General features: G+C 36.3%; 1 protein-coding gene across 3 annotated transcripts in view; it reads left to right on the top strand.

Moving 5' to 3' along the window:
- TBPL1 (TATA-box binding protein like 1) overlaps window positions 1-13,195 on the top strand; it is a 35,950-nt gene that overhangs the window by 16,111 nt on the left and 6,644 nt on the right. For all 3 annotated transcript variants that reach the window (XM_059400756.1, XM_059400755.1, XM_059400757.1), the window contains 2 exons: window positions 10,692-10,870; window positions 13,091-13,173. In XM_059400756.1, coding sequence (XP_059256739.1) covers window positions 10,736-10,870; window positions 13,091-13,173 — 218 coding nt within the window. In that variant the 5' untranslated portion in view covers window positions 10,692-10,735. The remainder of the gene's footprint in view (window positions 1-10,691; window positions 10,871-13,090; window positions 13,174-13,195) is intronic.

The following is a 13,195-nucleotide window of genomic DNA, read 5'->3' on the forward strand; positions in this document are numbered from 1 at the left end:
ACAACTGCTGTCTTTTCTTTCCTGTGCTAAATGTCCTGAGACTTTCCTCACACACTATTTTTATATTTCATACCATTCTACTTTCCTCTGGATATCTGGTTATCATTGCCCTCTTTAAATGATAATGTTAGGACATTCTAGATGTTTCAGTCACAAAAAAAAGGCTATCGCACGTCCTTTGCTCTGGACACTCCTATCTAACCCCTCTTTCATTTGTTTGTTTTCGAAGTGATTACAATTTCATGTTGGCTTAGTATGACCTAGTGTGATGTAAAGTATTTTTATTAAAGACTTTTCAGATAGAATTGTAGGGAGAATAGTATAATGGGCACCCCCATATCTATCCCCTAGTTTTAACAGTTGTTGAGATTAAATAGTAGCACAGTATTTTTTGGTTCTAAAATACAATTATATCTACTATCCATATCTGTTCTGTACCTCAGAGTAGGTCGTCCCAATTTGTTTGATTCCTGTGGGAAGGTGCCAACATCTAGGGGGCCATCTGAAACCATACCCAAATCTAGTGTTACTCATAGTTCAGACAATGAAAAATTCATGTATTTTAATGTAAGTTATATACATGGCATGCTTCCATGAATATTTTAGTATGCATCTTTAAGATATAAGCATATTTGTCTCCATCAGCACTCTATCATTCCATGTAACAAAGTGAATAGTAATGCCCCAATATCATCTACCACTCAGATCCATTCTGGTTGCTCTCAGATATTTCTTCCAGCTGGTTTGTTCAAACCAGCCTTCAGTCAAGGACCATGACAAGCAGATATTTTGTTTATCTTAATAAAAATGTGGGCTTTAAAATTTGTCAGTGTTACATTTTATTTTATTGATACTGCCTCATTGTGCTAGCCCAGGAATTGAGAAACCTTTTTTTTTTTTTTTTTTTTTTTTTTAAGGCCTAGACAGTATCTATTTTAGACTTGCGGGTCATTTGGTCTTCCTCATAACTGCTCAGCTGTGTCACATAGCCATTAGGTAAATACTTGAGCATGGCATGTTCCAATAAAACTATTTTTTACAAAATAGCCACTGGCCCATTGGCAATAGTTTGCTGATCCCTGCCTAATCTGTTGAGATCTCAACTCTTTCCATCTGTTAATTTGACTGTTCTAAGGTTTTGTATCAGTTCATTAAATAATACTATCTGACCATAAAATTCAACTACCTGTGAATCCATCAAACAGTAATAGCTCCCATTTAATGAACACATACTGTATGCTATGTACTGGACATACATAACTGTATTTAATCCTAAAAGCACCTTGAGAGGTTGCAATGATACCACCGATTTCCAGAAGAGGAAAATAAGTAAGGGATCTCCTGTGCTATTAAACAGATGTGAAAAAACACTGTCTTTTAGAAGGCTAAATGTTAGCTTGGTCACAGGCATGTGTTGAGAGACTGTTAAGTAATCTGTTTGAATCTGGGCACAAAATGTCTACTTCCTAATGTGCTATTTTGAGAGCTTCATAAAGAATAAGAGATTACGGGGCACCTGGGTGGCTCAGTGGGTTAAGCCGCTGCCTTCGGCTCAGGTCATGATCTCAGGGTCCTGGGATCGAGTCCCGCATCGGGCTCTCTGCTCAGCAGGGAGCCTGCTTCCTCCTCTCTCTCTCTGCCTGCCTCTCTGCCTACTTGTGATCTCTGTCTGTCAAATAAATAAATAAAATCTTAAAAAAAAAAAAAAAAGAATAAGAGATTACTTGGATGGCTTGCTTCGCTTGTAGAAAAGACCAATTTCCAGGAGACCATGAGGGTTCGAGTTGTTTGCAAATTGCTCTATATTCCTTCTTCCCCTACTTATGCCATTCCTCAAATCATGGATGGTAATTCTGTGGTTAGAGCGTTGGAGGCCCCTCCCTCAGTAACCTCAGATGCTACTCGAATACACTTGAAGTGGCTAGAATCTACTTTTCTATATCCTCAGGTTTGTTTTGGCTTTTTAGGTTCTTTTGGCTTTTTACTGGATTTTAGGGGTATTTTTGCCTTGTTTTGATGACAATGTTTATTGTAGCCTTTTCAGTTTAAATATCTTTCCTGGCGTGGAAGATATAAAAATGAAGTGCAGACATAACTGGATTTATTGCACTTCACAGATACTGTGTGTTTGGCAAGCGGAAGGCTTCTGACAGCCCTGCACCAAGCAAATCTAGTGGCACCATCTTTCCAGCACTCTGATAAGTCTCTCAGTATTTCAGACTTAACTCATTATTACTATATTTGTTATGTTGATCAGTGATCTTGGATGTACCTCCATAATTGTTTTGGGGCACCACAAAGTATACCCATGTAAGATGGCAAACTTAGGAAATATTGTGCATGTCCGACTGTTCCACCAACTGGTCTTTCCTCTATCTCTTCTCACACCCCCCATTCCCTGAGACACAACAATATTGAAACTAGGCCTTTAAGTGTTCAAGTGAAGGGAAGAAATACACAGCTCTCACTTTAAATCAAAAGCCAGATACGATTACACTTAGTGAAAAAGGCATGTCAAAAGCTGAGGTAGGCCAAAAGTTAGGTCTCTTGTGCCAGGTAGTCAAGTTGTGGATGCAAAGGAAAATTTCTTGAAGGAAATTAAGAGTGCTACTCCAGTAAACACACAAATGAACGTGTGCATTCTTGCTGATATGGAGAAAATTCGAGTGGTCTGGATAGAAGATCAAACCAGGCACCAGATTCCCTTTAGCCAAAGACTAATTCAGAGCAAGGCCCTAACTCTCTTCAAGCCTGTGAAGACTAGAGAGCTAAGGAAGCTGCTGAAGGAAGTTTGAAGCTCGTAGAGGTCAGTGCATGAGGTCTAAGGGAAGACACCATCTCCATGACAGAGAAGTGCAGGGTGAAGCAGCAGGTGTTGGTGAAGAAGCTCAACGTGCTCCCCGGAAGATCCAGCTCACCTCACTCATGAGGCTGGCTGTACTGTACAACAGAGTTTAAATATAGACAAAACAGCTTTAGATTGAAGAAAATGCCATCTAAGGCTTTCATAGCTGGAGAGGAGAAGTCCATGCCTGGCTTCAAAGAATAGGCTCTTTTGTTAAGGGCTAATGCTGCTGGTGACTTGCAGTTGAAGCCAGTGCTCATTCACCATTCTGATTGTCCGAGAGCCTATAAGAATTGTGCTAAAGCTACTCTGCCTGTGCTCTAGAAATGTAGCAGCAAAACTTGGCTGACAGCACATCTGTTTACAACATGGTTTACTGACTATTTTATGCCCGCTGTTGAGGAATCAGAAAGAAAGATCCCTTTCAAAATATTACTGTTCATTGACAGTGCACCTGGTCACCCAAGAGTTCTGATGGAGACATACAATGAAATTAATGTTATTCTCATGCCCGCTAACACAGCAGCCGTTCTGCAGTCCATGGATCAAGGACTCATTTCAACTTGCACATCTTACTTTTTAAGAAATACATTTCCATAGGGTTAAAGCTGCCACAGATAGTGATCCCTCTGGTAGATCTGGGCAAACGAAATTGAAAACCTCCTGGAAAGGACTCACCATTCTAGATGCCATTAAGAACATTTGTGATTCGTGGGAAGAGATCAAAATTCCCAGATTAACAGGAGTTCGGAAGACCCTGTTTGTCCACCCTCATGGATGATGAGGGGCTCAGGACTTCCATGGAGGAAGTGATTGCAGCTGTGGTAGGAAAAGCCAGAGAAATGAGAATTAGAAGTGGAGCCTGAAGATGGGACTGAATTGCTGCAACCTCATGAGCAAACTTGAATGGATGAGGAGTTGCTTCTTACATATGAGCAAAAAAGTTTTCTTGACATGCAGTCTATACCTGGCGAAGAGGCTGTGAAGATTTTGAAGCGACAGCAAAGGACTTAGGTAGGATCTTACATACACTTAGTTGATGAAGTAGTAGGTTTAGTAGATTGAGAGGATTGACTCTATTTTGAAAGAAATTCTAACAGTGGCCCAGTGCTGTCAAACAGTATCCCATGCTATAGAGAAACTCTTTGTAAAAGGAAGATCCAGTCCATCTGGCAAATTTCATTAGTGTCTTATTTTAAGAAATTGCCACAACTCCAACCTTCTGCAGTCATCACCAGATCAGTCAGCAGCTTTCAACATCAAGGCAAGACCCTCCACCAGGAAAAAGATTGACTTGCTAAAAGCCCAAATGATGGTTAGCATTTTTTAGCAATAAAGTACTTTTTTCCCCCCTAGGTGAAGCAAATATTTATTTATTTATTTATTTATTTATTTATTATTATTTTAATTTTTTATTTTTTTATAGACATATATTTTTATCCCCAGGGGTACAGGTCTGTGAATCGCCAGGTTTACGCACTTCACAGCACTCACCAAAGCACATACCCTCCCCAATGTCCATAACCCTACCCCGCTTCTCCCTCGATAAAGTACTTTTTAAATAAGGTACATATAGTGATTTTTGTAAACATAATGCTGTTGCACACTTAATAGACTACAATATGGTGCAAACACAACTTTTATATACACTGAGGAACCAGAAAATTTTTTTGACTTGCTTTATTGAGTTCTTCACTTTATTATGGTGGTCTGGAACCGAATCCACAATATTGGCAAGGTGTACCTGTAGTCTTTGATGCACTTTGTCTTAAGAGCCAGGAGGTGGCGGTGTTTTCCAAGTAATGCTTTAAGGTTGCAGTTTGTGATGGTTCGCTGAGTACTGTTTTTAAATACTGCTTGAAAGTCAGAAAACCTAAAACATAAATTTGTTCTTATCCCTAAAATCGTTGAGTGAGGAAGAAGCTGCTTCCACTTCTATGATGCATTTTTTTCTAAGACTGACTTAAAAGTTTTTATTGAGATACAATTGACATGTAACATTATGTTTCAGGTATACAACTTAATGATTCAATGTATGTATGAGTTGCAAAATAATCACCACACTATGTCATTAACATTCATCACCACACATAGTTGCAAATTTCTTTTCTTGTCATGAGAAGTTTTAAAATCTCTTATCAGCTTTTAAATACAGGATACAGTAGTGTTAACTCTAGTCACCAGGATGTACATTATATCCCCAGGACTTACTTATATACCAGAAGTTTGTACTTTCGACCACAATTAGAATGCATTTAATAAAAAGCTAAAAATATAACATTTCCTGAAGTTAGGACAGGTAGTTTTGAACTTTGCTTTTTATTAGAAGAAAATATTTGACAACTCATAGTAGGCATTTACCTGAGACACAGGACAGAACACCTGATTAAACAATGGGCAGTGAGAAAGTTATTGATAATAATTGAAATCAAAATAGAATTAGCTTTATTTTTCTTATAGTAACTAATATATGTGTTTTACTACACTGTACAAAAAAAATGGAAAATTATTGATACTCATATAAAAAAACTATTAGAATCTTAAGATTTGAGTTGAATTTTTATTTCTACCATGTTTACTTTTTTAGTTTTATTATTTTCTTCCTTATATATTTGTGATTGTTATGTACTTGATTTCTTGGATCAAATGCTTAAGTCATTTATGTTTCCTTTCTTATTTTCCAATAGGTATTTCTTGTTTTTAACCTCCTCTTTAATTGCAGTATAGTTGACATATACAATATTATATTAGTTTGAGGTGTACAACATAGTGATTCCCCATTTATATGCATTACAAATTGCTTATGATGATAAATGTAGTTACCATCTGTCACTATACAAAGTTACTGCAGTATTATTGACTAATATTCTCTGTGCTGTACTTTTAACCCCAGTGAATTATTTATTTTATACCTGGAAGTTTGTACCTCTTAATCCCCTTGCATATCACCCATCCCAACCCCTGCCTTCCCTTCTGACAACTACCAGTTTCTTCTCTGTATTTTTTAGTTATTTGTTTTGTTTTTTTAGATTCCACATATAAATGAAATTTTTGTCTGATTAATTTCACATAGCATAATATTTTCGGGATTCATCCATGTTGTAACAAACTGCAAGATTTCATTCTTTTTTATGGCTGAGAAGTATTTCATTGTATATATACCTATTCCACATCTTTTTTTTTATCCATTCAGTCACTGAGGGACACTGAGTTGTTTCTGTATCTTGGCTGTTGTAAATAATACTGTGATGAAGATAGGGTGCATATATCTTTTCGATTTAACATTTTTATTTTCTTCAGGTGAATATCCAAAGCAGAATTGCTGGATCATATGGTAGTTCTGTTTTTAATTTTTTGAGGAAACTCCATACTGTTTTCCATAGAAGCTGCACCAATAGACATTCCCACCAACAGTGCACAAGGGTTCCATTTTCTCCACATCCTCACCAACATTTGTTATTTTTTGGTTATTAACACCCTTTCTGACACATATGCAGTGATATCTCATTGTGGTTGATTTTGCATTTCCCTGATGATTAGTGGCATTGAATATCTTTTCATGTGCCTGTTGACCATCAGTATGTCTTTTTTGGAAAAATGTCTCTTCAATTCCTCTACCCATTTTTTAATCGTATTTTTGGTTTTTACTGTTGAGTTATAGGAGTTCTTTATATTTTTTGGATATTTACCTCTTATTGGGTATATGATTTGCAACTGTTTTCTCCCATTCTATAGGTTGCCTTTCCATTTTGTTTGCAAGCAAAAGCTCTTTAGGTTGGTGTATCTCCCACTTGTTTATTTTTGCTTTGGTTGCCTTTGCTTATAAAGTTAGATCCAAAAATCAGGGGCTCAGTTGGTTAAGCATTTGACTTTGGCTCAGGTCCTGATCTTGGGGCCCTGGGATTGAGCCCCAGGCCCAGCTCCTTGCTCAGAGGGAGTCTGCTTCTCCCACTCGCTCTGCCCCTTCCCCAGCCTGTGGGCACAGTCTCTCTCTCTCTCTCTTCCCCTCTATCAAATAAGTAAATAGATAAATAAATAAACTTAAAAAAAAATAAAGTTAGATCCAAAAATTCAGTGCAAAGACTGGCATCAAGGAGTTTACCACCTGTTTTCCTCTAGTATTATAATTCCCAGCTTTTGCATTTAAGTCTCTAATCCGTTTTGAATTAATTTTTGTGTATGGTATATGATAGTGTAGTTTTATTCTTTTGAATATGGCTGTCCGGTTTTCCTAACACTACTTATTGAAGAGACTGTCTTTTCCCCATTGTATATTTTCATCTCCTTTTTCATAAATCAGTGGACTATATAGGCATGAGTTTTATTTCCAAACTCTATTTTGTTTTGTTGTTTTTATATCAGCATCATTTTATTTTGATTACTGTAGCTTTGTAATATAGTTTGAAATCAGATTCCAGCTTTGTTCTTTCTCAAGATTGCTTTTATGGTTCCATACAAATTTTAGAATTGTTCATTCTATTTCTTTGAAAAATACCAATAGAGTTTTGATAGAGATTGCATTGAATCTGTAGATTGTTTTGTGGCGGCATAGACATTTTAATAATATTAATTCTTTCAATTGAGTATGGTATATCCATTTACTTATTTTTCGGTTTCTTTCATCAGTGTCTTACAGTTTTCAGTATATTGGTCTTTCACCTCCTTGCTTAAATTTATTCCTGGGTATTTTATTCTTTTTGATGCAGTTATAAAGTGAGTTTTTAAAAATTTCTCTTTCTGATAGCTCATTGCTAACATATAGAAACAGAACAGATTTTATATATTGATTTTGTGTCTTGCAACTTTATTGAATCCGTTTATTAGCTATAGCTGTTTTGGTGGAGTCTTTAGGGTTTTCTGTATTTAACATCCTGTCATCCACAAGAAGTGACAATTTTACTTCTTTCCTTTCCATTTTGGATGCATTTTCTTTTTCTTGCCTAATTATGCTGGCTAGGATTTCCAATACTATGTTGAATACAAGTCGTGAGAGTACGCATCCTTGATTCTTGATCTCAGAGGGATCTCAGAGGGAAAGCTTTGAGCTTTTCACCATTCAGTTGTTTGTAATGCTTCAAAAATGTAGGATGCCGCTTTCTTTTTTAAGTACTGACTTCATGTTATATCCTTGATTTAAAACCTATGAGAGCAATAGTATTTTCTGAGGCTTCTTGCCAGATTATATTCACGTAAAATATGAACATTGAACAGCTTAAGATGAACTATGCCTGCAACCTCATTTTTAGAATCTAAGTTGCTAAAGTACAGACATAATCACCTATTTTGTATTAATTTTGAGGCTCCTTTGCATTCACCAAGGTTTGTTTTATACCCAGTCTTATTTTTACCCTATATATTGCCTTTGTATTCTCCCCTTAATTTGTTTTAACCTGTTTGATGTAAAAAAAATCTGTGTGAAACAGTAAATTTGACATAGTGTCTTCATAGTTTCTCTTTAAGTAGTGCTTTCTGTAGCCTCTCTCATGGGATGTATATCCATTAGGATTAGGTTTGGCAGCATATAACAAAAGTCTAAAATGTGTGGGGGTTGGTATGGAAATTGATTTTTCTCTCACAGTCATCAAGTCTGGAATTAGGAAGTGCAGTGATAATAAGGAGTCTCACTGTATCGGCCATTCAGGCATCTTCGGTCTTCCTTCCTGTTCCACTGTCCTTATCACATAGTTTCATGATCCCAGATGCCTGTTTGAGCTCCACCTCTCACATCCAGACTCCAGGCAATAAAAGTGAAGAAGGGTAGAAAAGCACAACGGGGTCTTTGCTAGCTTAGTTTGATCACTCTAAGCAGTCTTTTCTTCCCAAAAGACACAAAACCATTTCATTTTACATTTCATTAACCATGACAGGGCCATGTGGCCTCTGGGCTATATCCGTTAGCAGGGAGCCTTGGAAGTGTGTTGAGTATTCATTTCTCCCACAGTGTACCCAGCTAGATTCTGTTGGGTTCTGTTCACTGTGAAGGAAGGATGGGATGGGTGTTGAGGTGAGCAGCTAAGAGCTGCTTCACCTCACGGTTAGTGCAGAGTTTTTATTAGCAACATAGGAGACATGGTGAGGTCTAGGTGGCTCAATATCTGGGTTCTAATAGAATAATGGGAAATGATACTAAGGTATCTCTGCTCTGCCTGCTGATTTAAACTTACTTGATCTATAGTAACATCACTTTTGTGTTATTGTTACCAGATATGTGCGCTAAGTACTTTTAATACCTTCTCTGTAATCCCTACAACACTTTGTGGTAGGGCACTGTATTTCATGCCGCAAATGAGAAGACCGAGGCCCAGAGAGATTGCATAACTTGTCGCGTTCTCATAACTGGTTAAGTGATAAGTCAGTTATTGATCCCACGGTTTAAGATCAGTATTGATAACTGCCTCTGTCCTCTTTATGCATCTGTCTACCCATATAGCTATCCACTGCTACCCCTGCCCCACTCCTTGCACATAAAAATTATTTGAGGTTGCCCAGACAAACAGAAAACAACAAAATAAGAAGATAAGCAGATTGAAGGGAACATAATCATGAGAGAACCTGATGAGGCTTAGATAGAAGTGGTCCACAGAGCTGAATGCTCCATCGTCCCAGAGAGGTGCTAGAAGGCTGGGTCTGACTTGTGTTCTATCAGATACTAAATAAAAGACAGGAAAACAAGCTTGAATTTTCTTCGTTGGGACTCTGGGCATCTGCATTATTTTCATCATATAATAATTTGAATCCTTATAAAGAATACTGGTTTTTCATATTGCAGTTTCAACGACTCTTTAAAGGTCATTATAATGGTAATATTAGTATTTTCCGGTTTTCTCTTTGCGTGTTAGTTAAGCTGAATTACTGTTACTTATTTTGTAAGAAGTGGAAATCAAGGACACCTGGATGGCTCAGTCAGTTGAGCTTTGGACTCTTGGTTTGGGCTTAGGTCATGATCTCAGTGTTGTGAGATCAAGTCCCACATAGGCTCCGCGGGGTCTGCTTGAGACTCTCTGCCTCTCTGTCTCTCTGCCCCTCCCATGCGTGTTCATGTGCACTGTCTCAAATAAATAAATAAACATAGAATCCTAGCCCAAGAGCATTTTTTAGCTGGATAAGGGTCGTATACGTAGTAAAAACTATGGCTCACTTTTGATTGTTTATAGAAATGCTCATCTCATAGTTTTGAAAGGTACATTTTGGAAGACTGAAATCTTGACAAAAATTGTGCTGTGCTGTTTGCCAGAGCTCCTTGAAGACAAAAGATTTTGTCTTACTCGTTTTCATCCTCTGGTGTCCTCACTATATGGAAGATATTTGATAAGTAAATATTGAATGAATGACTGGTAAATGAGAAAAATCTGTTAACAAATGTAATTAATATTTCTCCTTTAAGTAAGCCAATTACCTAAAATAGAGGAAAAGTGGGTCCTTTTTTTTTTTTTTTAAACCCTTGCAAGTTGTATGAGGTGGTTTATAGTACCATTAATGATTGGACATTGGGACCACAAAGTCCAGCCCTTGAACTTGGTATATTTGGAGAATTGCCATAACTGTGCTACACCTGAAACATAGTCGTTGTAAAGGCAAGGAGCAGGAGATGAGTCTGGTAGGCTCCTGGCATGTAAAAGTTCCTTATTAATTGTAAGGAATACAAGTTAGTCCCAAATTTTGAAAGATTTTATATGACATGTTTGTTACCTTTTTAAAAATGACTTTAATGGGGAACAAAAGGAACACGATTTGCTTTGAGTAGCATTTAAAAAATAAATAATTTCTTATATTTTTATTTTCAGGATTATTTGTGAAAAATAAATTAACAGAATATTTAATTACTTTATTTTGTTTTATTTCTCAGGATGTGATCTTCGTGGTGGGAAGCTAAGTTTTTAAACTACCCCAATGGATGCAGACAGTGATGTTGCATTGGACATTCTAATTACAAATGTAGTCTGTGTTTTTAGAACAAGATGTCATTTGAACTTAAGGAAGATTGCTTTGGAGGGAGCAAATGTAATTTATAAGCGTGATGTTGGAGTAAGTATCTAAATTTTGGTATGTATGCTGCATAGACTAATTTTATAGTGCTATGAATCATATACTAAAACATATTCTCTATACAGATAGTTTATGAGCACATTACCATGTGCCAGTTGTACTGAATACAACACTGAGCCTTGTAGAAGTGGCCCCTCCTCCCCTGAAGTGTCAGCTTTTGGATATTCCCCATCTCCAGGACTCAGCAAAGAATTCAAAGGCTACTAGAATTTGATTGTTCTCTCAATTTATTTTAAATGAAGAAGGAGACATTTATATGTGGCGTATACTTATTCAAATATAATTTTTTAGGGGCTGCTGGGTGGCACATATGGTTAAGTGTCAGACTCTCAGTTTCAGCTCAAGTCATGATCTCAGGGTCTTGAGATTGAGCCCCGCGTCAGACTCTGCTTTCAGCTTGGAGTCTGCTTAAGTTCCTCTCTCCCTTTAGCCCTCACCCCACTCTCTCTCACTTTCTCTCTCTCGAATAAATAAATCTTTAAAAATATTTATATATATAGTTTCTTGGTTACATGAATGATGTATGATATGTATGATGCTATAATATGTATGTTGTGATTTTTGTAGTATATGTTAATACCCCTCTTTATTTAGCCAAAATAGTTGGTATTCTTTATGAATAAATTGCTGAAAATAATATGGTTCATATCCTAACCTGGACAGTATTAATTTTAGTTTTTGTTAGACCTGTATTATTTAAAATAAAAGCATTGATAACTTGCTTTTAACCTTACTGAGATTAATATTACAAAGGACAGTGTGTTTTCACTGGCTTTTATAAACCAAATGATGTTGAGACATAGATCTTATACATTTATTATGAAAATTATGAATGTATATGAAGGCTCTAAGCTCTAAAAATTCGATGCCAGTATACCTCAGTAAATTATCATTAGCTCTTAGTTCTAGAAACTAAGTTAAGATGAATTAAATTCAATTAAAAATTGCAATGACCTACAATTAAAGATTTTCAAGTTCATCAGTCTTGCCATCGTCACCTAAATAAAGGAATGAAGATATCTGCTAAGAAGGTTAATAAAGTGCCTAATACTGCTTTGGATTTTGAGCATGCCATGTGATAGGGAAGTCATTTTTCGTAGGAGGTTAATTGAAAAAGCTGAATTGATGGATAAGGTGGTGGTGAAAGATAGTTAAATGCAGAATAAACTCAGTTTAGTGTTTCTCAGCCACTTGTGTATGAAATTTGATAATATCTTTTAATTGAAGTTTAATTTGGCTCTTTGTTAAATTTTATCCTTCCAGACTTTATAGCTTTCTCATTTGATAATGTGACATATGACAAAGAAAGGGTGAAACTTGAAAAGTAACAGAAGTTTTAAGGAGAAATATCCAATTCATTTATATGTTACAGTATTCAGTAAACATTTATCTCTTATGCATAATGGGCATATGATATTTTCCATAAATGAAAAATGGTAATAAAAATTTAAATTCACATTGTTCTCTTGGACCTTAGTCCTTGAGTGATTTATACTCACTCTGTAGATAATTTCATTCAAACCCACAGCCTTCAAATGCCTTTCATATCTAAGGAAAATTACATCTCTAGCTCCAACATTTGTCCTATGCTCAAGATTTGTATATTGAACTTGAATCTGTAGTAGTAGTCATCTCAACTGTAAGATATAATATAATGATGAGTACCGTGAAGCAGAATAAAGTAGGATACGAGGTGAGAGCAGTGAGGGCATGGGTGCTTTTTGGTCAGGGAAGACCTCTATCTGACATCTGATGAGAGACTTGAATGAAAGTGAGAATATTGAGGGAAGACTATTCCACATGAAAATATTAACAATTACTGCAAAACCCCTGAGGTTTGAATACGTTTGGCATCTTTAAGGATCCATGCAAATTGCAAATTCCAGTTACGTGGCCAGGGTGGAATGAGAGTTGAAAAGTTTGCATGCTTGTAGTACATGATTTCAAGTATATAGTAAGAGGTTGATATAGACCTTATATGTTCAATTAATTAAATGTCTTTTTAAATTAATATGTCCTTTGTGTTCAGTGTGGTACTTAAATTCAGAATGGGTGATTTGGAGAGCAATTACTTATTTCAGTCTTGGGTAAGCATCGAGTACTATTTACATTTTTATTGAAATGGCCATATGGAGCAGGAGCGTAAGTGAAAATTAATGCTTAGTATGTAAACGTGTGTTTTATTTTGTTCTTTTGCAGAAAGTATTAATGAAGCTGAGAAAACCTAGAATTACAGCTACAATTTGGTCCTCAGGAAAAATTATTTGCACTGGAGCAACAAGGTAAATTTTAATTGGATATCTT

Source organism: Mustela nigripes, chromosome 5 (genome assembly GCF_022355385.1).
Source record: "Mustela nigripes isolate SB6536 chromosome 5, MUSNIG.SB6536, whole genome shotgun sequence".
Lineage (NCBI taxonomy): Eukaryota > Metazoa > Chordata > Mammalia > Carnivora > Mustelidae > Mustela > Mustela nigripes.